The sequence below is a fragment of the Lytechinus variegatus genome, chromosome 3, assembly GCF_018143015.1.
Source record: "Lytechinus variegatus isolate NC3 chromosome 3, Lvar_3.0, whole genome shotgun sequence".
NCBI classification, from domain to species: Eukaryota; Metazoa; Echinodermata; class Echinoidea; order Temnopleuroida; family Toxopneustidae; genus Lytechinus; species Lytechinus variegatus.
The window spans coordinates 57,266,518-57,292,602 of NC_054742.1; the positions used below are offsets into that span (position 1 = coordinate 57,266,518).

Here is a 26,085-nt window from a genome sequence, read left to right on the forward strand (position 1 = left end):
AAGGAATTAGTGTAGTGCTAATGAAAATGAAGACCAACAGTGCCACTCAATGGAACGTCTTGTCCACCAACCTGTTTTAAAGGCAATGGATGTGAATCGGTTTCACTCAATTCTCAATATTAAAGTTCATTGAAGAGGGTTAAATGTGTAATTGGATGGTATAAATATTTCAGTAGGTAAGGTCATGTTCATGGGAGCTAGAAATGAGGAGTAATGCCCGGAAAAAGGGTACTAGCAGTCACGTGATAATCAAATCTGTGTTTATGTATTACAAGACCAAGGCTCTACAGTTGTGCTTCCACATCTCACTCAATCTTACACTCAAGATTTTGGCCCCGTAAAGATTGCAATGAATTGCAAATATGAAAGAACTCTCCTGGGGCCCGTGATGCAAAGGTTAGCAATTAATCGCTAAATGAAATGGCCTATCAAGATCATCGTTGCATGTGCATTTCGCTCAGAAGACTGACTAGGAACCAATCAGAAATGTTTTTTTTAAATCAGCAATCAATCATGAACCTATGTTATACAGACCCCTGGTCAGTGTTTTGAACAAAGTGTGCATGCAACGAGTACTTGATTGGTCACTGATATCGCGATGGAGCTGTGAGCTTCAGTGATAGTCTTCCTAGTCACTTCTGTCTCCCGCATGGAGTGATACAGGTGTCTATGACTACAGGATCTGCTCCTGGTGTCCCTTTGTGATGTGCTGCCTTTGATTCTAGATGTGTTGAGCTTCATCTTTGTACTTCTCCTTATTACATTCTTCTGATCTCAGCATACACCGAGACTGGTTCATAGAATGATGTAGGAGTCTATCTATAACTACAAACTCTGCTCCATGAGTCTCCCTCGGGATGTGCTAGCGCTGGCTACCATGTGCAATGTACCTCATTTTTATGCCCATCCTTGGATCTGCAAACGATCATCTTAACCAGACCTTCAAGTTTCCCATTGTTATGTGGTCGCGCTGGCTTCCATGTGCAATTTTTCACTTTCACGCCCATCTTTAGACGTGCTTACAATCACCTTAAAAGGAGACCCTCAAGATCAGCAAGCACTCTCTGAGTCACTTTCTCCTGCTTCAGAGTGAGAAGCAGATGCCTGTCTATGACTACCAGCTCTGCTTCTGACGTCACCTTGGGATGTGCTGGGCATGGCTTCCATGTTTGACGCGCTACTCCGATGTTGGATGGCTCTTTGGGCTGCCTGCCATACCTCCATCAGCTGGTCATAGATGAGGTTCCTTCGGAGCATTCCGCCGAAGAGTACTGGTTTATCGGCCGATGCCATGTGGATCTCTATGGACATGCCGGAACCTGGCATGAAGTTGAATGGTTTTGCCTGGACATAAAAGGAGCAATGAATGTCCATGTCGATTTAATTTCCATTCCAATTTCTATTTTAGTGTCACTGTCAATATCAATGTCATTCAATTTTATTTTCAATTTCATTTTAAATCTAAATACTTGTCTACAGTATATCATAATTATCTTTGTGGCAGTGTTTTACTTCATGTAAATATGTTCATGTTTTATGAATGTTAAATTACCATATTAAATGCAAATTTTCAGGGGAACTTTAAGGATGATGAATGAGTAAGCTTTTCATGATAATCCTTTTGCAAAAGGTTCTAGTTTAAATCTTAATAAGGACCCAGGGGTCGCAGAACAAATCTGAAATGGGGGGGGGTTGGGGAAAATGCACAAAATCCATATTTCATTGTAATTTTCATGTTTTTTGTACATAGTTACTGAAAAAGTTGAGCCACCCCCCCCCGACCCTCTGTATTTATAATATGAAATTTAACACTAAATGCCCCTGTGAGTAAATTACACTAGTCCCTTGAATTCTGAGTGAATTTTTTTTTCTTGCCACTAAAATGATAGAAAATATACTAGTCTTACCTTTTCAATTCTGATTATTTCTTTCAGGGGTATCAGCATGTTTCCATCTTTGGACAAACTTGACTTCTCAAAGCATAAGAAACTATTGTATAAAAGTGAAAATATTACAAACAATATCATTCAACTATCATGCTTAATTAAGCATAAGAAACTATTGTATAAAAGTGAAAATAATACAAACAATGTCATTCAACTATCATGCTTAATTTCATCTTTACAATCTCCAATGCCTGATGAAATGTTTGTAAAATTGAGAAACATACTCAAATGAAATAATACATTCACGTAAAAAAAACTAGATGGATTTAGAACAAACTCAGATATAAAACTGGTGATAGCCTAGTCATTATTCTTTATATACTGATAATATATAATAGTGCTGTAGCCGAACCGCCGAACCGAACGGTAGTTCGCCGAACATGGCACTTCCGAACCAAACCGAACCCGAACATGGCGCCTGACTTGCAGCACTAATATATAAGTATATATGTATTAAGAAGTAAATTTTGAACTTGATCTGCCAATTCTGTTTTCAATCATTGCAAAAAAAAATAAAATAAAAGGAGGAAAGGTGGAGGAACAAAACCAATGGATACGCCAGGAATTTTTTATGGGGGGCAAGAACAAGATAACACAAAAAATGAATTTTAATGGTATTGTCGAGTTCAACGGTCCAGTCCTCTCCTTTTTCTGCTCTTTTTCCTTCTTTCTCCCTCTTTTTTTTCTTCTTTTATTTCCACTGGGAAAAGCATTCTGAATTCAATCAAAATTGTAATTCATAGTTCATTCACAGCAGTTCAATGATCAAGAGTGAAAAAAAAAACATGGCCATTACAATAATACACTGTATTCAATAGAATTGTGTTCCCTTTTACATTGTTTAGGCTTCAGTTATATGAGATAGAGAGCTGGGCTTAGGCCCCCAAAAATTGCTTGATCTCATCAGTAAAACAAAAAACAGTTAATGTCTCAAATATTGGAAACAATGTTATCATGCCCAATAATAATTTGCAAGTATTGAGCGATAAAACAGGGATATTGTGTATCCCTTTCATCATTCAAAAGTGTTTTGTGCAAAACTTACCTCTTTGTCAGATATAATCTACCATTTTTGAAAGCTCCTGTAACAGTGTTTTTGGTTATCAGAGTACAGCGCTTGCCCTCCTTCCATCCTACAAAAAAATATGCAATCGATCACAATCAGATCAAAAGATAAACCACTTCTTAATGCACTATGAAATAATGAGATGCATAAGTTTTCCACACTGAATCACTCAAGCAAGACAAATTATGTACATAGAAAGAAAACAAAGCTACACTGAAAGATCGATTCCAACAAAGTTGGAACAAAGTTCCAACAGATTGGATTTGGAATAACATGAAGTCCCTAGTTTCCCATGATACAGAAAAACTGGAAAAAATCAGACTTTACCGGAAAAATCCAGGGCAAAAAAAAAACCCCCACAAATACAGTGATAATCAAGAAAAATCAAATAAAGCAAAACTGTGTTTTTGTGCTTATTCACAAACTATTCACAGTATTTAGGGATCGTTTGTCAAGCTTTATCTGCATGGAAACTTGTGTTTTTCTCAGATTTTCAATAAATTTCAATTGCTTTATCCTCATATCACCAAAGAAACAGAAACTGATGTTAACACCAAAGAACATGAAATAGGCATTTTAGAAAACAGAAACCAAGGTCTTTACAAATTTTCTTGATCCAACTTGTCTTTGCTCACCTGACAAAGGCTGCTCTGATTCAGGCACATTGAACGTCTCTGCAAAGGCTTTGAACCTCTTACTTGCAGGTTCAGAGTCCTGCGTTTCTTCTCCATTGAACCGGACTGTAATACCCTCAATATCTGGGACTAGGAACTAAGAAAGTCAGAAAGAAATATTGTAGATTCTGCATAAGTTGACCTTCTATATAAAGTATAATAATTGCCTAACTCGAAGTACAATTTCACATCAGAATATGCAAAATATGTGTCAATATCTACATAGAAGTCAAATAGATTTATGTAGTCCTAAGAGATTTGACTTAGGCACAGTTACCTGTATGACAAATGGTTGGAGTAAGGAGAGCAATGGTATACTGTTCTATAATGAAAGAGAATTTCAAAAAATATATAGGTAGGCCTACAGTAGACTTGGCTTTAAGTCGACATTCCAAAAGTCAAATACCTGCCTAACTCAAGGCATTTTTTTTAGAGACCAGAAAATGCAAACATATGTCATTTACATTTTCTGAGTTGAATTTTGCCAAATTCAAACAGATTTCTGTGGTCCTAAGACGAGAGAAAGATTAACTTTATGAGTCATTGCTGATGAATGCAATACAATGCCTTGCCTAACATATCTATTAGTAGGATGAGTGTTAATGCTTAAAATTTTGGCACAATCTGGTTACAACACTCAAGGTAAATTATCAAAGTGCCCCTTTCCTCCCACCACACACTTACCCAGCCCAAACATTACCTGCTGTGTTTCTTCAATTGCACGTCTTTGTTCAAGCTGGGCAGCCGTTGGCGCTTCCCTAAATATCTTCTCCTCGAAACTATACTTGGCCTTGAGACGAGGATACTTCTTGAGTACTGGATTGATGAGAAAAACCTTCACACCAAGAAAGAGACCTAGGGACAATGATTGATACAAATAATGAGGATAAAAATAATTTTGCCATGGCTGGGATTGAAACCCAAAACGTCTGGTTTCAAAGGGAAGAGTCAAAACCACAAGCCCAACCCCCCCCCACATTATAGCCAGTCAGCAAAACCGGGTGTTCCATGCACATGGCATCAATTTTCTTCTTTAACCTTTGAAAAATTGCATCCTATTAACAATACAAAATGTTGAGAATTAAAATTCTTTATATGAACCATTTGTGTTGTTTATGAAACGCAATTCTTGGAATCAAGATGATAGGATTAAGAAAATGGCTTGCCACAGCCTACGTACATCAGCATACATTGGTTTAAACATTCAGGCATGACAGCCCCATACATGTAAGTGGAAAATATGTAAGATATATGAAGTGCTAAAGTGTAATAATCTTTATTTTAAAAAAAAAATACTCAGAATTCTGAAGAAAAAAAGCATAGGTCAACAGGCACTTGTTTTAAGTGACAAGGGATACAAGTATGTAATAAAGTATCAGTGGGAAAATTATTATATTCATTACTGCCACAGAGCTAAATTTCAAGCACTTTTCAATGTTAATAGTTTTTACATCATAATCATAATACATACCAATCAATGTGAGCAGCATTGATCCAGATATAAATAATGAAGCTACAAATGCAATTACTAGATTGGTATACAGGCTCTTTGTAAGATCTGGATTCGTCCAATAGAGGAAGCTAAACAAAAACAAATAAGATTGATTTTGATCACTAATCTAATTTTAAAAACCCCACTAAATATACCATAGTGGTAAATGTTAAAAGAAAACACTTCATTCAAAGTTCTACACTCCGCCATTGAGGTAAAACGCTATATCAAAAAAGATCTGTTTGACAAAAAATAAATTGGTTGCTGAAATTTTCAAGATTTTGCTGCAACTTATCAATTTTTAAATCTTAACATGCCTATACATAGTTCTTTAGCATTTCAAGTGCCATGTACTTGATGAGACGGCAAGGTATTTTATCTTGCCATGTCATATCGAGATGGTGAAATACATTATCTTGCTAAGTTGACTTATAAAAATTAAATGTTGACATGGTGAGACATATCGTCTCGCCAATTAAAAAAGTTATAAGTCATCATGGTATATTAATAAGATAACTAGCTATGATATAAGTTCACTCTGCAAGATTATGTACCTCGCCATGTTCACATACTAAGGCAAATGATGACCAACTGGGTTTTTGACTTTACATAATAACTATTAACATTTGAGGAAAATTTTATTAATGTACTCAACAACAAAAAAGAAGACACAATTCTCAACCTACTTCTGGATTTTCTCCATCTGATCAGCTAAGCTCCCAAGTATATTCTGCACTCTCCTGCTGACGTGTAGTACTAACTGAAACCTGTCCGACATTGACAGTGGGGGTCTTTCATCCTGTGTCTGCATGGAGAGTAAGAGATTGAGAGAGAGAGAAGAGAGAGAGAAGGGGGGGGGTAGCATATCATCTTTATATAGGAAATTTCAATTAATACTATGATATCAATGGAATATAATTTTCAATCAAGTATCGAATGTACATTTATGTTGAAAATTATGAGGAATTTAGCATGATAATGATTATCATTTCAATATAACCGAATTTTCCTTCATACATCATCCAGGAAACTCCATTATCAGCGACCCATTGCTCCAATTTCGATTGATTTTTATTTGATGTGTATTTAGGTGGGAAATTCATGTAGAAGCTCAGCATGATTATCATTTCAGAATAATTATAAAACCTTGACATCTTATCCAGGAAACTTAAATTTTAGTAAACCATTCATTGTGATTTTAAAATAAGTAGAATCAAACCATCAAAAGGAAACAATGAAAGTGACTACTGTAGACAGGTTCTATAACATTTATTCCTATCAAATGGGAGACAATTTTGATGGCTACTAAACACATGCTTTCACTACAGACAGTGGCTGCTAAGACAGATTTGACTGTATTCATATGTGTGGGAAATGATAAGGAAGTTTAGCATTATTATATAATGACTATAATTTAAGAATGATCATAAACATACCACTTCCACTAGATGATACGGAAGAAATGAAAATTGAATAGTCCAGCCCCTAAAAGACAGAAAAAATAAATTTCATTTTACAAATAATACAAGTCATCGCCGCCATTAGTAAGAATTGCACACACAGAGTACCTTTGGAACAGTTCTAACAAGTTTGAGGCAAAGCTGACGGCATTTAGACTGTTTCATAGGTAACAAGTGTATGAAATTCTACATCTCCTTGCATTTAGTTGACAATTAAATGAACAAAGACACTGACATCTGCTTCTTAATCTCCATTTTTCTTTTTTATGAATACACACCCACAAAAACAATAAACTCATACATACTGGAAGCAAGCTATTCAAAAAGTATTTTAAAGGACAAGTCCATCCCAACAAAAAGTTGAATTTGAACATAACAAGAAATCTCGAACATGTATAACACTTAATATTCATCAAAATCGGATGTGGTGGGGTAAGAAAGTTATGACATTTCAAAGTTTTGCTTAATTTAAAAAAACACTTATATGCACATCCTGGTTGGTATGCAAATGAGGAGACTGATGATGTCATCCACTCACTATTTTTTTGTATTTTATTATATGAAATATGTAATATTCAAATTTTCTCCTCATTGTCAAGTGAAACAATAACTAATTCCTCCCTGAACATATGGAATTAGCATAGTTTAATACTATATGGTTCAGTCAAGTTGGTCCTTATTGTCAAATCTGTAAAAAAATGATATATTGAATTATTCAAATAATAAAATAACAAAAGAAATAGTGAGTGAGGGACATCATCGACTGTCTCATTTGCATGTCACAGAGTTGTGAATATCACTGTTTTAAATGTCTTAACTTTCTTATTTTACATCTGATTTTGATGTAATTTTCAGTGTTATGCTTGTTTGATTTTTCTCTATTTATTCATATAAACATCTTTCTGGGGTGGACTTTCAGCTTTAAAATGTAATGCGTTTGGTTGTGGATTAAAAAAAAAGAAAGGGAGGGTCAGCCCCATTACATAGATTCAGTCAGTTGACTACAATGAAACAACTGTTTGTTTCTTTTTGTTCTTTTTTTTGTGGTGGGGGGGGAACTTACCTCGAGATAAAGTATGTTGTGGTAAGGTACCATAGCAACAGCCCAATCAGTACAGTAGCACTCCATCCTCTCCATACAACATACATATAGATCTATGGGAAAGACAGAATACAATGATTAAAAAATGTGATATACAGAATGTTCTAGAAGAGAAGGAAACCCGCTAACAGATTTAGTAATAACAATTGTCAATAATAATAGACAGTTCTTGTATAGCGCATATCACATTATAAATAACGTCTCTTTGCGCTTCCAAAGGACTTGGATATTATTACCCTGGCTTTAGCCCCGCAGCCTTTTACAGCGCTGGGGCATTTCAAGGAATAAATTCCAGCCAGGTACCCATTCACCTCACCTGGGTTGAGTGCAGCACAATGTGGATAAATTTCTTGCTGAAGGAAACTACGCCATGGCTGGGATTTGAACCCACGACCCTCTGTTTCAAAGTCCGGAGACTAATCCACTGGGCCACAACGCTCCACGTTGTCAGATATGCTTTCATTCCAAATGTAAAGGCCACCACACATACACCACACACCTTTGCATTAATCTAAGACCTGATTTTGGAATTAAAATTTGATGTAAATATTGCAACATGAAACATCTTGCTGTGTAATGCTCTAAATTATCATACAAATACTTATCTTCAAATCTGTGACTATGATACCATCCTAATTAGAATAAAAGCAAATTGAATATCTAGTTGTAATGACATCATAGCAATCGTACGACTGGCTACAATTTATAACCAGTTTGGCCTCTACTCCAAAATAAAGGCTTGCAATCATCCAAAATTGTTATATTAGTATTCTTGGAGTTAACTAGTACCTCAAATAAAACAATACTTTTCATTTACATTGTCAGAAAAGCAAATGTGATATGTTCCAAAATCAGATTGTGGACCAGTCGTAAGGTGTGCATAGACTTTAATAAGACAATGAACTATTGCAGAAATGGTGTTCTCGTGTCAGTCGTGACCATTTCAAACCAACCAAATACCATCAGGTAGGTGACGTAGGTCTTTAATATTCCATTAAGAAAGTAAAAGAAAAATCCCTCTCTTGAGTCAGAGTGTCAATAGTATGTTAATGTAATACAAAAATTTGGAATTTTTTCTATTAGTAACACTTAATAAAGGATAAATGCAAGTACATGTAATTTCAATTGAACAAATATTGGTAGTTCAAGCATATATTTACTTTTTTCTTCCAAAACTTTAAAATTTTGTTAAAAAGAAGAAATCGTAATGTTGGTCTCTTTTCCTCTGTCTGCATTTCAAAGATATGGCCATCCTGCAGTCTGCTTTAGATTCTCTTTGGCATACAATATTTCATATGTGTAATGAAAATGATGTATCTTGTTGGTCTTACGTTTCGTGTTATATGCTCTAAGCTATTTTTGGTAAAAGAAGTGGTAATTAGAAGAAAACACTCTCGAATGTATTCTCATAGTTGACCCTACATGTAGGTTAAGTTAATATAGAACATGCTGTTATGAAGTGCATTTGCAACTAATTTACCAAGTACATATTCTTTTAATCCTGCAATAATAAGTGTCCCAAAAATATTTTAGCAGTGAATTGTCAAAGACTATATGAGTGTAAAATATTTTTTTTTGTGGGGGGGGGGTTAAAGTTGAATTTTTCATGAATATTAAAGGGGAATCCAACCCAAATAAAAAGTTGTTTTTAGAGGAAAAAGAAGGATCAGACAAGTTGATAGGTGAAAGTTTGAACAATATGGGTCAAACGATCAAGTTATGAATTTTCAAAAGTTGTGAAAATCGGTAATCACTATACCTATCACCTATGGAGACTTCAAATTGGCCGCACATGTGATGTTATAGTGATGTCAGGCATAGACTTCTACTCTTCCATGTGCCCCAATACTTAAAATGACTAAAATCTAATTTTTTCAAAAGTTTTATTTCAAATTATGTTTTTCTTTCATGTGGACATAAAACAATATGCCACCTGGGATATATTTTGATTACTGCCCCAAGGGAATAGCTACTTAAGAGAAAACCACAAATCCCTGATAATTAAGTACATGGCCTATGAGGAAGTTGTCCTTGCCCCATGTCATAATTTACTTACATAGTTGCCAATTTTAAATTTACATAAATGTAAATTTCAAATTGGCAAGATCTTAATTTTAAAGGAACCATAACTTCCTTATTGCTCAGTGTCCGATTTCTTTCAAACTTTCACCAATCTGTTTTACTTATTTTCTCCTTTCCCACACAACATGTTATGACCAAGGTTGGATTCCCCATTAAATAAGGAAAATGAAACCGCACATTCCATAGAAGTGTGGACGAAGTCATTTTTATTCTGGACTTAAACCTGTGTTTAGCATATACATGTATTTATGAGATTACCATCCTCTGTGTTTTGAGAAAAATGAGTTAATCTTCTTGCATCTTGAAGCTAAGAAATCTTATAGACAGTTGAAAAGAAAATATTCCTTACTTTGTTTTATATTATGTTTCCTCTGATGTTATTTTTCACTGCAGGTGTTCATCCAAGGGATGACAGAGAAAAATACAGGCATACCCTGACGGCACAGGCAGTCCCTTCTTTGTTTCCGTGTCATCCACCCCTCAAGCAGCCTGTCATCCATCAGAGGAAGCCTCCCATTAAAAGAAGTCTGCCAGCAGAGGATACGGTACCATCTGAACCTTCACCCAAAAGGATTCACAATGACCATTCATACAATTTGAATGAGGAGTTGATGAAAGAAAAGCTGCAAGACACTCAGAAAAGGCTTGCTGAAACAAAGGAACTAAAGTCCGCGAAAAGAAAAATCAAGACGAGAGAGAAGACCATCTCATCTCTCCTTAAAAAAGTGAGAGATCAAAGCATGATCAATAAATCTCAATTGGACATGCTAAACAAGAATTTTGATGAGAGCACACTTGTTCTCATTGAAAATGAGCTGAAGTCACTGAAACATAGCACTCAACTTCAAGGCATGCGGTATTCTGATGACTTAAAGAAATATGCTGTCACTGTACATTTTTCCAGTGCACAAGCTTATGAATATTTGAGGAAATTCCTTCACCTTCCCCACCCTTCAACAATTCGGATATGGTGTTCCAGCATTGATTGCAAGCCTGGATTCCTGACAGAGGTGATCTAACACATCAAAGAGAAGGTGGAACAGAATGAATACATGAAAGATTGCGTGCTGATGCTAGGTGGCATGGCTCTGAAGAAAGAAGTTGTTTTTGATCCAAAGTCTGGAAGCTATGCAGGTTTTGTGGATTGTGGAAACTTTCAGCCTACCTCTGGAGACGATCTGGCATCTGAGGCTTTAGTATTCATGGTTGTAGGCCTAACAGGACACTGGAAGTACCCTGTTGCTTACTATGTGACAGACCATCTTGGTGGCGAAGCTCAGTCCGAGATTATAAAGCAACTCATCTGCATACTAACAGATGCTGGTCTGAAAGTGCGAGGAGTAGTGTGCGATGGCTCCTATGCCAACCAGTACACTTCGTCATTACTTGGATGTTCACTGATTCCTGGAAGAATGCAGACATACTTTAAGCATCCCAGCAATCCCGATGAAAATATTCACTTTCTATTTGATGCATGCCATCTTGTGAAGCTTGTGAGGAATAACTTTGCACAGTTAGGTGTAATCTATCAAGGTGGTGACAGGATTTCATGGGAGTATATCACCAAGCTACAGAAGTTGCAGGAAAAGGACAATCTCAACCTAGCAAATAAATTACGTGTAAACATATCCAGTGGCAACAACACAAAATGAATGTAAAAACAGCAGTCCAAACTCTGAGTTCTTCTGTAGCTGATGCTATTGATTTCTGTAGAGAAGACTTAAAGTTACCAGATTTTGCAGGAAGTCAAGCAACGACTGCGTTCATCCGCAGAATAGATCGTCTAGTCGACTACCTTAATTCGAGGTCGACTGCAGGTAAAGGATTTAAGAGTCCAATGACGCTTAACAACTTCGATGAGAGGAGACGATGGATGCTTCAAATGAAGGAGTATATAGCATCTTTGAAGGATCCTTCTGGTGCAAAGATTTGCTTTGGTCGCAGAAAAACTGCCTGGGTTGGTCTCATGATCACTATCAGTTCTGTTCTACATATCTGTGAAGATCTGTTAACTTGTGAGAAACCCTTCAAATATGTGCTCACATTCAAAATGTCTCAGGACCACTTGGAGATGTTCTTCAGTAGAATTAGACGACGCAATGGGTGGAATAACAATCCAAATTGCCTGCAGTTCAAATGGTCCCTTAGAGCCATCCTTTTGAAGAATGATGTTATGCCATCCAAGAAGGGTAATTCTGTCACAGATGAACCACTAAACACTGTCTTCCACCATTCACCATCGTCTTCTTCAATTCATCTTGATGAACATTTGCAAAAATATGCTGAGTTACTCTCCACACCATCAGAGTACCATGATCATGTTTTCAAAGAAACTTGAAAGAGAGGGAAGAAAGCAAACGAGCTTGTCATTAGGGTGCTTTCTCATTTTCTGAAGTGAAATTGGAGGACTTCTTGCACACTTTTGGTGAATTTTGGGGAAATTTTCATTTAAACAAAATGTTAGTTAAAAGAAAATAGGAAAATCCCCCCATGTACGGCCGTGGGCGCATTTGCTATATATTTTTTGTTCAATTAAAAAAAAAATCACGGGGAAATGCCCTCTTTGCGAAGCTACTGAAAATCAACTGGAACATTTGATTGGTGAGCTGGGTCTCGAGAGCTACTTTGAAGATTCATGTTGTACTGACATGGAATGATTTGGAAGTTTTGGGTAGATATCTTTTACAATGCATATAAATCTAGGCTTATACATTGACAGAATAATTGGTTACAAAAAAAAATTGATTTAAAAAATCGTATTGATATGGGAATAAGAGAGAGAGAGAGATACAGTCAGAGAGCATAAACTAATAAACGACAGAACAAGAGAAAAAAAAGTGGATGGAGATTGGAGAAAATATTTAGAGTGTAAGAGACTTCGGTGCTTCAGCTATTCGCAGTAGAAAGTATTGCTTTTATTTTCATCCATAAACTGTAAATATTGCTCTTTTTTATTTGCTTTGTTTTTTCCACAATTACTGTCATTTCAAACTATATTTTATTGGAGTTTTACTCTTCTAAGTCATAGAGCCTGCTCTAGACCCTTGACGGTCCCAATGCCTTTACACGTTGTAGCTTACGCGACTTCCGGGTTAGTTGCCCTGATCCGCGCGTGCGAGCCCATCTTCAATTAGGGACCTTTCGTTTGTACGCGCACTATGGGGAGCGCGCGCTCTAGTTTAGTACGTATTTAACTCTATGTCTATAACTCAACTTGTCAAACGTCTGTGGCACATTTTGTTAGCAAGGATCCTGTTATTAAGGTGATATATGTCTTTTTACAGCAGTTTGTCCTGCATTTCCCATTGTTTTTTTATTTAAATGTGAAAATATTTTCTTGAATGAATCAATATATATGACGTGCTGTGCCACTTACAACAAATGCAAGGAAGGTATTTGATGTTGATTTCCAGGATACTAGGGCAGACATTGCTTTACAAAATAAGAGTCCAGGCTCATATCCAGCTTCTGGTATACACAGAAATTAAAACAATGAAGACAAAAAAAGGAGTAATTAAAATTACATGATCATATTAATTACAGAGAATACAAATTACAAGAACGTACATACCTATAATTATGTTGGTTTGAAATGGCTATCATTAATGATTTTAATTCCCACTCTCTGCTGAAGCCAAAGAAATGCATGCCAATAGATGATTAAAGGAGTAGTTTCCCCCACATAAAATTGAATTTGATAAAAGTATAAAAATCAGAAAATATGGCATGAAGAATGTAGGTATAGAAAAAAGGCTTACATTTGCAAAATATTTGCGACATTTGTAGATCTATTTAACATTCAAGCATTAGGATGCCATGTTAAACATGATAACCTATTAAACATGATAACAAATTCTATCTAAATTCTACCTAGTCATAACAATTCATTTTAGACCAGGCCCAATATTTACACACAACCCTCTGGCTTTCCATCATATTAGCCAGATGATTGTGATCAATAGTCTTCCATTCATACCAAAGAAATTGATGTTATACTTACGAAATCTTTTCAAATTTTCCTTCAACCTGTAATTGGTAAAAGAAAATGCAGGCAATGACATGTGATTAACATCTTGGTATTTTCATCAGTTCTGTTTATATTGAACCCTTTGATTATTTAATGGGGACTTTGGATCTATACCTCCCAGGAATTTTTTTTTTTTTTTTAAGTTGGGGAAGGGTACAGTGGCGGATCCAGGGGGGCACAGGGGGCGCACGCCCCCCTAATAATAAAAGAAAAGTAAAAGAAAGAAAAGGCATCGCTTAAAAAAAATATACACTGATATAATATTAGCAACAGTAAAGGAAAGACTTTACCCCTTTTTCAACATTTTCTTTAATGGTGCTGTTGAAGTGCAAAAATATGTGCGCCGCTCGGCAGTACGCCCCCCCCCCTTCCGCCAAAAGCTGGATCCGCCTATGGGGTGGGACAGAAAACTAGCCCTCAGGCCACTATTCATTATTTTCACTTGTTATTGAACACCAAGGAAGTATGAAATAAATGAATTGTGAACAAAAACTCTGCTAACATTGTACACCCTACAAATTACAATTTTAATTCATTTTCCTTCTTTAAAATCCGGTACAAAACTACAAATATATTGTTATATTGTATAAACACATTGCATTGACCTAACAATATAAATATAATAATTGAGAGGTAACCCTGCTAAGCAAATTGCATGTAAGCAGGGATATTCACATATATCCTGGTATATTGAAACCAAAACCAGTGTCATTTGCAAACATGAAGTATCATATGACCAGTCATGTGACCAGTCTTTGTATCTTGATATGAGAGTTTAGTGCAGGTACTGTATACTATACTCCTGCTGATAACTATTCAGAATGCAATGTATGCTTCATGAGCCACATTAGCAAATATTATTACAAGAAAAGACTACATTTTACTCGATACATAGCAAAATATTTCATATGTTAATTAAGATGAAAACAAAAATCTTACTTTATTTCTGTAGCGCAAATTCACAAAGTTTTAAACTTTTATGGCTAAGACGTTTATACATATATTTCATCAAAGAGTTTCCAAAAATAACTCACTAGTACCGGTCATTAGCAATTTTTCATGACAGGTCATGTGACAGATTCCATCCAATCATTTGATTAGGATCTATATCACCATTTAGAAATTAATTATCATTTGGAATTTGTCAGGTATAAAAAATACATAATGTAAAATATCAAGTTAACATTGAGCATGAAAATCATTCTACTAATAGAATTTCCAGGGTCCAGAAAAAAGCAAAATTGCGTGAAAAAAATCAACAAAGTTATTGACAAAATATGTCTCTGAACTCACTTCTTGACCGTAAGTTCATCCCCCTCTGTAGGAGCATCGGTATCACTTTCCTCTCCCTCTTCTGTGAAATCAGCCATCAAGGTGAAAAATTTATCCAAAATGTTGTTCTGAAACCTCTCCCACCGAGTAGGAGGAGGTCCATCAACGTCATCTGTGTATGAAAAGAATACAATTTGTTTTGCAAGACTCGCTGTAAATATAAATGATCCATATATCCCACAGGTGAACTAATCTATTAAAGTTAAATCATAGTTCCAAAGTGGCCTGCCTATGGAAAGCCAAATGTGACATTATATTATCTTACATCATTATTATTCATCTTTATTTCAGTACTCAAATTATTTCAAACTGTCTCTGCATGATAATAGTTATATTGACCAATAGCATGAGACCTTCCTGGAAATTCCAGTAAAAAATAAGGAACATAATGGCCAGAATTCATATAGATGGTTCTGTGACTAAAGTGCACATCAGTTTTAGACATTTTTCAATATATGTGGTAAATGAAGCATAATTTATACAGGAAATCTGCATAAACCTTGGGTTAAACCCGATGATTTTGAAAACCACCTTTGTGAATTACGGGCAATAGCATTTGTAAACAGAAATTATCGTTTGGATACCCATAGTTAAACTACAGCCTACCATTACATAAAAACTTTTGCCATAAAAAAACTCTGGCAAATAAACAATAACACTGGAAAACAAATCATGCCATTGAAACCTACACATAAAAAACCCTGGCAGAAAAATTGCCAGAGTTTTTTATGGCAAAAGTTTTATGCAACCGGTGCCAGATGGTAAATGTTTGTGACTTCACAGCCACAGAAAACAAAAGTTTCATACATGATAATATTCTTATCGAGGTTGCCAGTATAACATCAGTGCCATGATTTGTCTGGCATATTGTCTGAATTCATCTCAAGAGAGATTAACTGCATTATACAAAATTACTAAAAACATCTTTACTGTTACTGGTAAAGTGTTCTAATAGGTAACTGGAGCCAAGGTGTGATATGAATATACATGTATATAAATCAGTAATAACTGCTTGCAAAGAAGGGTTTGATTTTGGTAAGGAAATTATCATACAATGGATTGAAATAATACTTTATATATTCAAGTTTGTTTATTTTTTCTCTTTTTTGCATGCCAAAGTCTGAATCATTTTATACCAAGAAGGCCAGAGACATATAATAATGAAAATTAATTTCACACAAGGCAAACACAAAAGTGTATTGATCCAGCAAATTTTCAAGAATGCTTATTTCATAGTTTTTAAGGATGAATAAAATCATTATACTTTGCAACCTCTACAAACATTTGTCCTTCATTACAGCGCTCATATGGCCACAATTTCAAGCCACAGAATATGACTTTTTTAAATTATTGTTTTCAATGTGATTCCAATATTTTTCATAACAATAGGTATTTAACTTGTACTGCACAAAATAGGTTTACATTCTTTTTAAAAGGCTATGATAAGTAGAAGCTAAAGAAGGAATGGCATGATTTTTCCTTTTTTTTTACTCAAATGAAGTGTTCAGGCCAAACAAATTCCTCTACAATTCCTATAACTGGACCTTATGCTATTTTTAAAAGGAAAAACAATTACCTGGTGGTGAAGAAAATGATGCTGAACGAGGACTTTGTACACTCACACTACTTTCACTATCAACAGAGATTTGATGCATCGGCCTGTAAATAAATGTATATAATATGAGGGAAAACCATTATTTGAAAGAAATTTCACTTTCTGAAGATATATCAATTGCTATACAAGACAGTGTATAGGTTTCAGACCTGTGTGAAACCACGTAGCTACCTTAAAATAACATAAAATGACTGGTTTCACTTCATTATAAATTTTATATTCACAAAGCTATTGCAAGGGATAGATATCCTGTAATATGGAGAAAAGACAGAGACTAATATTGTATAAATGTTGTTAACGAAAACAGGGGAATGGATACCAAGGTAGATGGAGCAATAAAACAAGATTTATAACCAGTACTTTGTCAAATCAAGGAAATGTGTCTCTCATGCGGAAATCCCGCTAGCGGCCTTTCATTACCGATTCTAACACTTAATCTAAGATATAACAATGGCGAATATCGGAAAACCACTATGAGAAAAGCATATAGTGCCTTTAAGGCGGGCTGCCTACTGGAAGACGTGGCACAGTATTTTGACAAGGTACCTTATTGCAACATGATTAATGAGCAACCACCTGGATATAAGTTTGTAAAACTATAAGAGAGATTAATTATAATACTGTCAAGTCTATCTACATGATGGGGAAAAAATAGACACAATAAACAAAATCATAAATTGAGAGAAATGATAAACAAAAATCCAACCTATTGCGTTTCATGTGATCCTCCAACGTCTCACATCTCTTTGTCAAACTCTCATTGGCGGCTCGTTCCTCTTCCAGTTTCTTCAAAAGAGGGATGATGTCGCTATTCTCATACTTTTGGAGTTTTTGAGCTGTATGAAAGGGAAGAATTTTGAAATAATTGAAATAAATTTTGATGGATGCTCCCAAAGTAAATTTTGCTTTTCCATTTATATTACTACGATTACTATTATGGATAAGAATGTGATGAAACTATATTTATGAAATCACACTGTGCTTTATTGGATGTATTTTCCCATTTTACATTAATATTCTTTTTGTATAGATCCTAATAACCACCCCCCCCCCCCCTAAAAATGACATTGCCAACTTTTTTAATGGAAAACAAAAAATTCTCAAGCCTGGAACATACTGAAAATTTCAGTATAAAATCATTACACTACACTTCTGTATAAAATGTTTTTCAACTTAAAATATTCAATAATTAGAGTATTCAAATCATGATTAAACACCCCCCCCCTTCCCATGTGGAAGGCTAGTAAATAGAATTAGTCATTAGTTCCAGTGATAACCAGATATTCCTGTTTCTGTTAGCTTGAAATAAATGACTGGTCATGCGATGGATTTCAGCAAATTTGATTAGTGTCCACATCAACTTTATCATTGCTTTTAATACCTAGTGTTTGGTTTTGTATCGTGAAATCAATTAACTGCTTCTGGAGGATTTCAAGTTGCATTACACCCCATCCCCAACTCTAAACCAAGCAATGGATAGTTGATAGTTCCTTTTAATACCTAGTGTTTGCTTTTCTATCATGATATCAACCAACTACTGAAGGGCTTTGAGCTGCACTACACCCCTATCAACACCCTCCCCCACCCAATGGATAGTTGATAGTTCCTTTTAATACCTAGTGTTTGGTTTTCTATCATGATATCAACCAACTGCTCCTGAAGGTTTTCAAGTTGCATCTCATATACACCCTTCTGATCATTGCTCCATTCCTTCTCTGGTTTATGATAAGGTTCCTCCTCCTGAACATTCACAGAGGCACTATCTTCCAGACTAGACTTTGAGGTTGCTTTACCCTGCATAGAAGAGAAAATGAATAGAAATGTCCCTTAACAATGCCTTTAATCAATTCATCTAATTTGCATAGAAATTAATTGAAATCCAACTGATTATAAAAATGATTATGTCCAGGTTTCAAGAATTAGATCAACAAAATTTCAGTTATAACAACATTTCAAAAACTTAACCTTGGTTTAATAAGATGTATTCTCCCAACATGGTCTAAAGTGCATTGACCCTAAATGACCTTTGACCTTAATCATGAGACTTGATACTAAGGCAAGATCTTCAGTAATACTTGTTTACCCAAGTATGTCCATGTTTCACGAACTAGGTTCATATAGTTTCTAAGTTATGACATTTCAAAGATTTCATATTGACGATGCGGCTACCTCCGTCGGAAAAGAAATGTCTCGCTCTGCTATGCAGGCAAGACAAAAGTCAGATCAAATTTAAGGAAAAAAGCAGTATAGACCATTAGTACTTGGTGAAAGTGAGAATGACGATGTATAAAGTAATAGTATACATGCTGGTGCTTAAGAGGGGACCAACATATCACAAGACAATTCATCAAAAATCTCATAGGAAAAGTAAATGATAAAGAAAGACAATTAATTAATTTGTTTTTTCAAATAAAAAAAATTGAATCCAAAGAGTGTTGACTTACGTGAGATGATCCAGAAGCTGTCTCGTCTGTTGATGAGGATGCCATGGAAACCACATCCATAGATGGAATGTCTGCCCACTCATCATCTTCAGCAGACGAAGCTGCTTTGGCATCTATCTTGGTCCCCTGGCCACGTCTGTTCCTCAGCTGAGTAATCTGATGCCTGAAGTTCATATCCGGTTTCTCAGTTTCAACGTCTCTTCCTAACACAAGGGCACCTGTAGGCTGAATGTTTGGAGATGAAGATGTCGGAGAAGAAGCAAGGCCAGTTCTGTCCTTCAGAGATTCTTCGACAACTATGCAAGGTGATGATGACAAAGAGGAAGTAGCTGAAGTCTCACACGTGCTACCCTTCACAAAGATGTTTGCATCGCCAAGATATGAACTAGGTTTGTCAGGACTTGTGTCACAAATTTGGCCAAGAGATTCACTACTGCAAGAGCGAGGGTCAGTATCTTTTACAACACCATCTTTTGCAGAGTCAAGCGTCTTCTCATGCAAATCTACAGCATTTGAATGTTCATTCCGAAAAACAGATGGGAGTGGAACAGCGTATTCCAAATTTGAATGACTTCTTGGTTTAGTTTCTGGCTGTCGAGAAGTTATCCTCAAGTCATCACTGCCATGAGATACTGTCTTCCCTCTTCTCACTTTCACATGAATAGACTCCTGATGTTCAAGTACGCTTACACCCTGGTCAATGCCAAAGCTAGTACCACCATACTTCTCCACTTCCTGCAGCAAAGCCTCAGCCCTCCGAGTATCCAATGCTGCTCCCGCCACGTTTGCAGGATTATTTGTAAAGATTCTTCGCTTCCATCTTCTCCACAGTTCACCAATGCCTAAACAGGAAAAGAGCATGAGGCACATTGTAGATACTTGATACAAGTTTTCAATCAATCCATCCACCACAAATAACTTTGAAAAAGCACATCAGCAACCACTGATAGTGTGCATGGATAAAGGATGTCTGCTTCTGAACTACACAGAGAACAGAATGCAAACTTGTTATAATATGATTCACGTCATATTTTTCTCTGGTACAAGTACATGTATTTGACTATATAAACTCTCTTATTTGCTCATTGAGAGGCAATGAATCAAATAATGTCAATGATGGATGCTTAAAAACAACTTAGGTAAATTCCATATTGCACGATGACACACTTTTGAATGTACATACAAAGCATTTACAAAGTACCTTTTATATTGAATCTGAGAATTCTAGTGTGCCTGCATCTAGAGGGGGAAAAATCTTAGCATTATTGTCAATGGAGTATGTGTACATATACGTGTAATTGAATAACATCAAGGTGCTCCATATTTCATTATCAATCATTCTTTAATGACCTAAGAAAAGCAAAAGAATAATAACCTTTTCTTTCATTTATATACATAGCAAAATGTGTATTAAAAGTAGGTTAAAATTTGTCCAAGATTCAAAATAAATATCATTAATTCATCTGGTAATTCAATCGAAAGTGCAATAATTTAGGCCAGACAACAATGGCCATACAAGTTGCTCTTTAGCACAAAGCTTAGCAATCATTATATAGAGTTTTTATGTACAATTAATTGTATCAACTATAATGTACCTACAGGTACAATACAATTGATAAATAATAACAAACAGTTCTTGTCGCGCATATATCACATTATGAATATAACGTCTCTATGCACTTCTGAAGGATAGATATTACTCCGGCTTTTATAGCTAGGCAGCCGTAATTACTCACAGCACACATGCATTCAAAGACTCAATTCCTACTGGGTACCCTTTTACCTCACTTGAGTCAAGTGCAGCACACTTCTGTGTTACGGGGCCCAGGTGATCACTTATTTCGAAAGGTATGGTAGGTATGTCTTGTTATGAAGATATTTGTTGCCTTTCCAGGTAAGGTCTTTTGATATTTGTTACTCTTCACAACTTCTAAAATTTCTGGAGACAATTGATATACAGTACATGTCATGTACATTTACGTATAGAAAGAGGTGAAATGTTCCTCCCACTTTCTCAAAAGCAAATTTTGACAAAGTTAATTCATCTCTTTAATACGGTAAACAAAAATACACAATGCACTTTCAATGCATCGTTAAAACACCCTATAAATGTCCATGTACAAGTCCATATTGTACAGTTGATCATGATAATCAACCATATTCATAACATTCACAAGTTCATATACAACATTAATTAATTCTGTAGATTATATACTTTTCCCTGGCTACTGAATATCCTTCCTGATACATTACCTTCCTTACTATCTGGTCTCTCAGTGATGTTCTTAGTTTCAGACATGACTCAGCAGTATGCAAATGATTCGACTATCAACGAACATAAACACCACACAATATGTTTCCCCAGCTCTTAATATTTACTCAATGCACAAATAACAGACAAAATCAAGGGGAAAGCCATCATATGCAAAGTATATATGTGTGATTCTAGTTGAATATTTTCACTGTAGAATGAATCCACAAAAAGTCAAGTACATGTAAGTCAATATGCATCCATGTAATGTTTAACCAAGTATTGTCATCAACTTTTGAATCTTTCAGTTGAATATTTTCCACCATTAAGTGAGTCCACCATAAACAAAGTACTGTCACAATGAATCCAAATCAAGTTAACCAAATACATGTATGTATTGTCATCAACATTTTAATCTTTTAGTTGAAAATTTCCACCGTAAAATTAGTCCACAATAAGCTAAAAACTATCACAAATGAATCCGAATCAAGTCAACCAAGTATTGTCATCAACTATTTTATCTTTAAAACATGAAGGTGTAAAGTTCACTGATAGGAGTACACAACTATGTCTTGTGTAATCTTGTTGCAGTTGTAGGTATCACATGCATATTTGTAAACTGCATGGCATTACACAAAATCTAAATATACATGTACATGTACCAAGATTACTTTCTGGGCATAGAATGCTTGCAGAGTTTTTTAAAGTAAACAATACATTGGATCATGGTCAAGAATATGAATTAGTGCCCTTTCAGCTTAACACAGAGGAACAAGATAAACAGTACCAGCATATAGATGACTATGATACATCATCACAATCACACCACCTGGAGAGTATTTCATAAAATAAGAATTGATTTCTAATGACACCTGTTCTAAGCCACTGAAATCGTAGCATCTGATTGGCTTAACAAAAAATGTCAGTGAAAATCACCGACAAGGCAAGTTATGAAACACAAGTAATCTGAAGTCAGGTTTAACTTAAAGACTGTATTAACTTTGTGAGCAGCTGATTTAAAAAATTCTCAAACCAAGATGAAACATGCGTACAAGTGCAAGTATTAGATCTAATAAACCCTGAAAACATCCATTATTGAGAATGAAAAGCTAAAACTACAAGGCAAACCCCAATTTTGCAAATAGGCGTCTTATAGACACCTGGGGAGCGTTTCATCAACATTTTCGTCCGACAAGTTGTCAGATCTGACAACTTTCCTTGATGATTGGCCGAGAGTCAGTGTTACCATAGTGACTGTCGGATAAAACAGTACTTGTCGGATAAAACGTCTGACAAGTCCTTTCATGAAACGCTCCCCTGAATAGTACACATAAGTGTATGGGATGAAATTAAGATGGTGTTTCTAGTCACTTTATATTTCAATTTTTGAAGAACTAAATCATTATTTTCGAACGCAATTTTTTCTGGGCTTCATTTTTGTAACATATCACAGACACAGTTGACAAGTGTGACCTTCTACAGTGTAGCTCAGATTTTTTAAAAGTCAAACCAATGTTAACCAATCACTTTAAACCCAGGTTTAAAGTTGTGGTTTAAGTATGGATAGCCAATTTTTACATTGTTATCAGTAGAGATATCATATTTCAGGTCTTTTGCCTCTCAAGTCATTCATAATTGTCTAGGAAGTAATAAAAGATGATTGTCGTCACCATCGATGAGTCAGGAAAGAGCACAGTAAACATTTTAGCACAGAGTTAGACCATGTCTAAGTTAAACCCGACTTCAGTATACGGGTCTATAGTGTTAGAAATTCAAAGAAGTAAAATCGTTATGGTCTGGGTGGAAGTTGGTGGGTGTGGCCATGTCTAATGCACCAGTCTAAAGCCAAGTTCAGGTCATCAAGGTAGTCTGCAGGCACAGACCTTTGATTTTCGCATTGTGCATGATGCAAAGTCTGAAGTAGTAAGACTAGATTTACTCTGAGGATGCTTCTATCAATTTCATTTATTTGCCACAGACAGATAGTCTAGTCTTCCTTCTAAACATGATGTAATTCAAAAGTCCTCTATGTACACAAAACCAAATGTGATGCGTTTGTTTCATGACATTTGCTCCAGTGACAATTGCTCCGATGGAAAATATGCACGTTAAGGCAAACAAAAAACAACCAAAGTAAAAAACTAAATAAACCCCAATCCCTATCTTTACATTATTCCGAACCAAAAACTATATTACAATCCTAACTCTAACCCTATGCCCTCTGAGATTTTAAGACCTGAGCAAATGTCACAGGAGTAAACATTGTGTCACCGATGCTTTGATGCTTTGAATATCCAATCATAAACATTTACTTTTGATGTCCACTTTCCCGATCCACCACTCTGATTATGAAAATATGATAAAACAATAGATCATGATATAGATTTGTTTCAAAGGAATTTGCAGAATGCAGCACACAATGTGGATCAATTTCTTGCTGAAGGAAATTATGCCATGACTAAGATTTGAAACCCAAATCCCCTATTTCAAAATCTGGAGAATAACCCATGGGATAAATAAAATTCCCTCCTGTAGCTAATATTCCAGGAAGCAAGACATTTATGAAGCATATTTTGACTGAATATTGCCAATTTTACCTAGACAAACGGATGGATCGAAGTTTGTGTGTGTGTGTGTGTGTTTGGCTTCACAGAACTATTCTCTGAAAACACAGGAAATTCTGTGGTGGCATTGTTTGTATCTAGATGGGTTGGAAGTCCTTCAGATAATAACAAAGAATACAAATTATTTGTCATCATATTCAGACTTTCTTTGATCAATTATCTTGACACTTGACAAGTATGTACTGGTTCAAATCCAACAATTTGTTGAAAAGACCAACAGCAAAAGAAAAATCACAATAACCCATGTGAAATAAATTTAAAAAGATGAATTCTTGACTGCACTTGGTCAAAATTTTGTGCCTCTGAGGCTCTGCCATTACCAGAATAGAAATACTGTATATATTTTACTTCAGATTGATTTCTGTACACTTTGTCTATTGGTACACTTCCCACTCAATCACATCCCACACTGTCTCACACTAATTGGTCTACAACCAGTTCATCTACTAATCATTTTGTCTAATTTCCATTTGGCCCATACAATATTTTGTCTAATTACCGGCTAGTTCACACCCATCTCTTCTAATATCCACTTGGTCCAACACCCCATGCTCTATATGGTTAGATGGAATGTTTATGAACCACATAGACTCTAATTTGCATTTGACTATAAAAAAAATCAAAGTAGACAAAGTGAAAATTACACCATCAGGTCATTCAACGAAATGAGAATCATTAGACCAAGGTGGTGCTGGACAAACACAAAGAGCAGTGTAGACCAAATGGCAGTTAGATCTACACCTGGGGCCAATTGCACAAAAGGGTCTTTGCATGCAAGAACCGTCTTTCGTGTCGCCCATTTATTATGACGCACCATGTGAAATGCTTTTTAAATAAATTACCTGCAAATTTATTTTATTCATCCGTTAAAGAAAACAAAATCTTTGTTTATTAAATGATGTGATATATCATGAAATTTTCTATTCTAAATGATTTAAAATGCTAACAAATTTTATTTGTTTATCATATATTTCAGAAATATCCCGCTTACAAGTGCATCATAAAAGATGGGTGACACAAATCACACAAATCACACAATAGACGGTCCTTGGAAAGACCCTTTCATGCAATTGGCCCCAAATTGATAGGAGAAAAAAAAATGTTATAAAAAACTTTGTCTTTTCAAAATTTCATCAAACAGTGTCCATGGTCATTTTGACCAACCATGGCATGGTGTCCAGATCCAGTCAGTGAAAATTGGGCACTGGTTTTCAATTTCATGATAATGCAAACTTGGCATTATCGTGATATTGGGAACCACCATTCACTTCATACAGCAGCGCTTATTCAGTCACACGTACGGTTCCCTATTTCCACCTCCATTCACTTTGTACACAAGTGCTCGTATACAACCGACGAGTGGTTCCCAAAATTTGGCCGCCAACTTGCACTTACATCGATCCTAATCACTTATTCAATTAGTATTCAACTTTAACAACAAACACATTCAATACGTGGGACCATTTAAAGACAACTCACAGTATGTCTCACATAACGTTATGGATGGGGGAGCCCAACTCAAGGAGGCCGAAGCCAAAGCCGAAGGCGTCCGCCGCGCCCCCGATAGCCTGGTGTGAAGTTCCTTGGCTTGGATTAAAAAAGTAAAAGTTAGACGGAGATGCATGCCGGCGCCCAGCGATGTCGGATACGATTATGAAGCAATTTCCTTCTTTTTTTCATCCATACATTGGTACCACCCGACTCAGTCAAGTCACAAAAGTAAATTAAAAACAGAAAAATGAGTATAAGTTATACTTACCGCACAATCCAGTGACTCCAATCAGTCGATTTTCAGTGCATGCAGTGCTAGTGCGCTGGCGCTGGTTGCGCTGAGAAATTTCATTCGATGCAATTAGATATATTTAGAGCAAAGGCCGAGCGCGCGCTCGATCAAGGGGTGGGGGGGGCTGTATGTGGGCTGGGGCGGTGGACTTGCAGGAGAATTACTAGTATAGGGCCTACTGTTATAC

At 35.8% G+C, this 26,085-nt stretch overlaps 1 protein-coding gene across 1 annotated transcript; it reads right to left on the reverse strand.

Moving 5' to 3' along the window:
• Positions 1–6: 6 nt before the first annotated feature.
• On the reverse strand, positions 7–25,950 carry LOC121412081 (GRAM domain-containing protein 4-like; the record flags this gene model as incomplete). Its single annotated transcript, XM_041604990.1, has 17 exons — positions 7–1,344; positions 1,908–1,989; positions 2,992–3,079; positions 3,648–3,783; positions 4,387–4,541; positions 5,158–5,267; positions 5,865–5,983; positions 6,615–6,663; positions 7,702–7,793; positions 13,199–13,290; positions 13,823–13,848; positions 15,143–15,293; positions 16,758–16,840; positions 17,503–17,632; positions 18,413–18,590; positions 19,241–20,082; positions 25,875–25,950. Coding segments are annotated over 17 exons (2,703 nt in total), but the record flags the coding sequence as incomplete, so codon positions are not given.
• Positions 25,951–26,085: the final 135 nt, after the last annotated feature.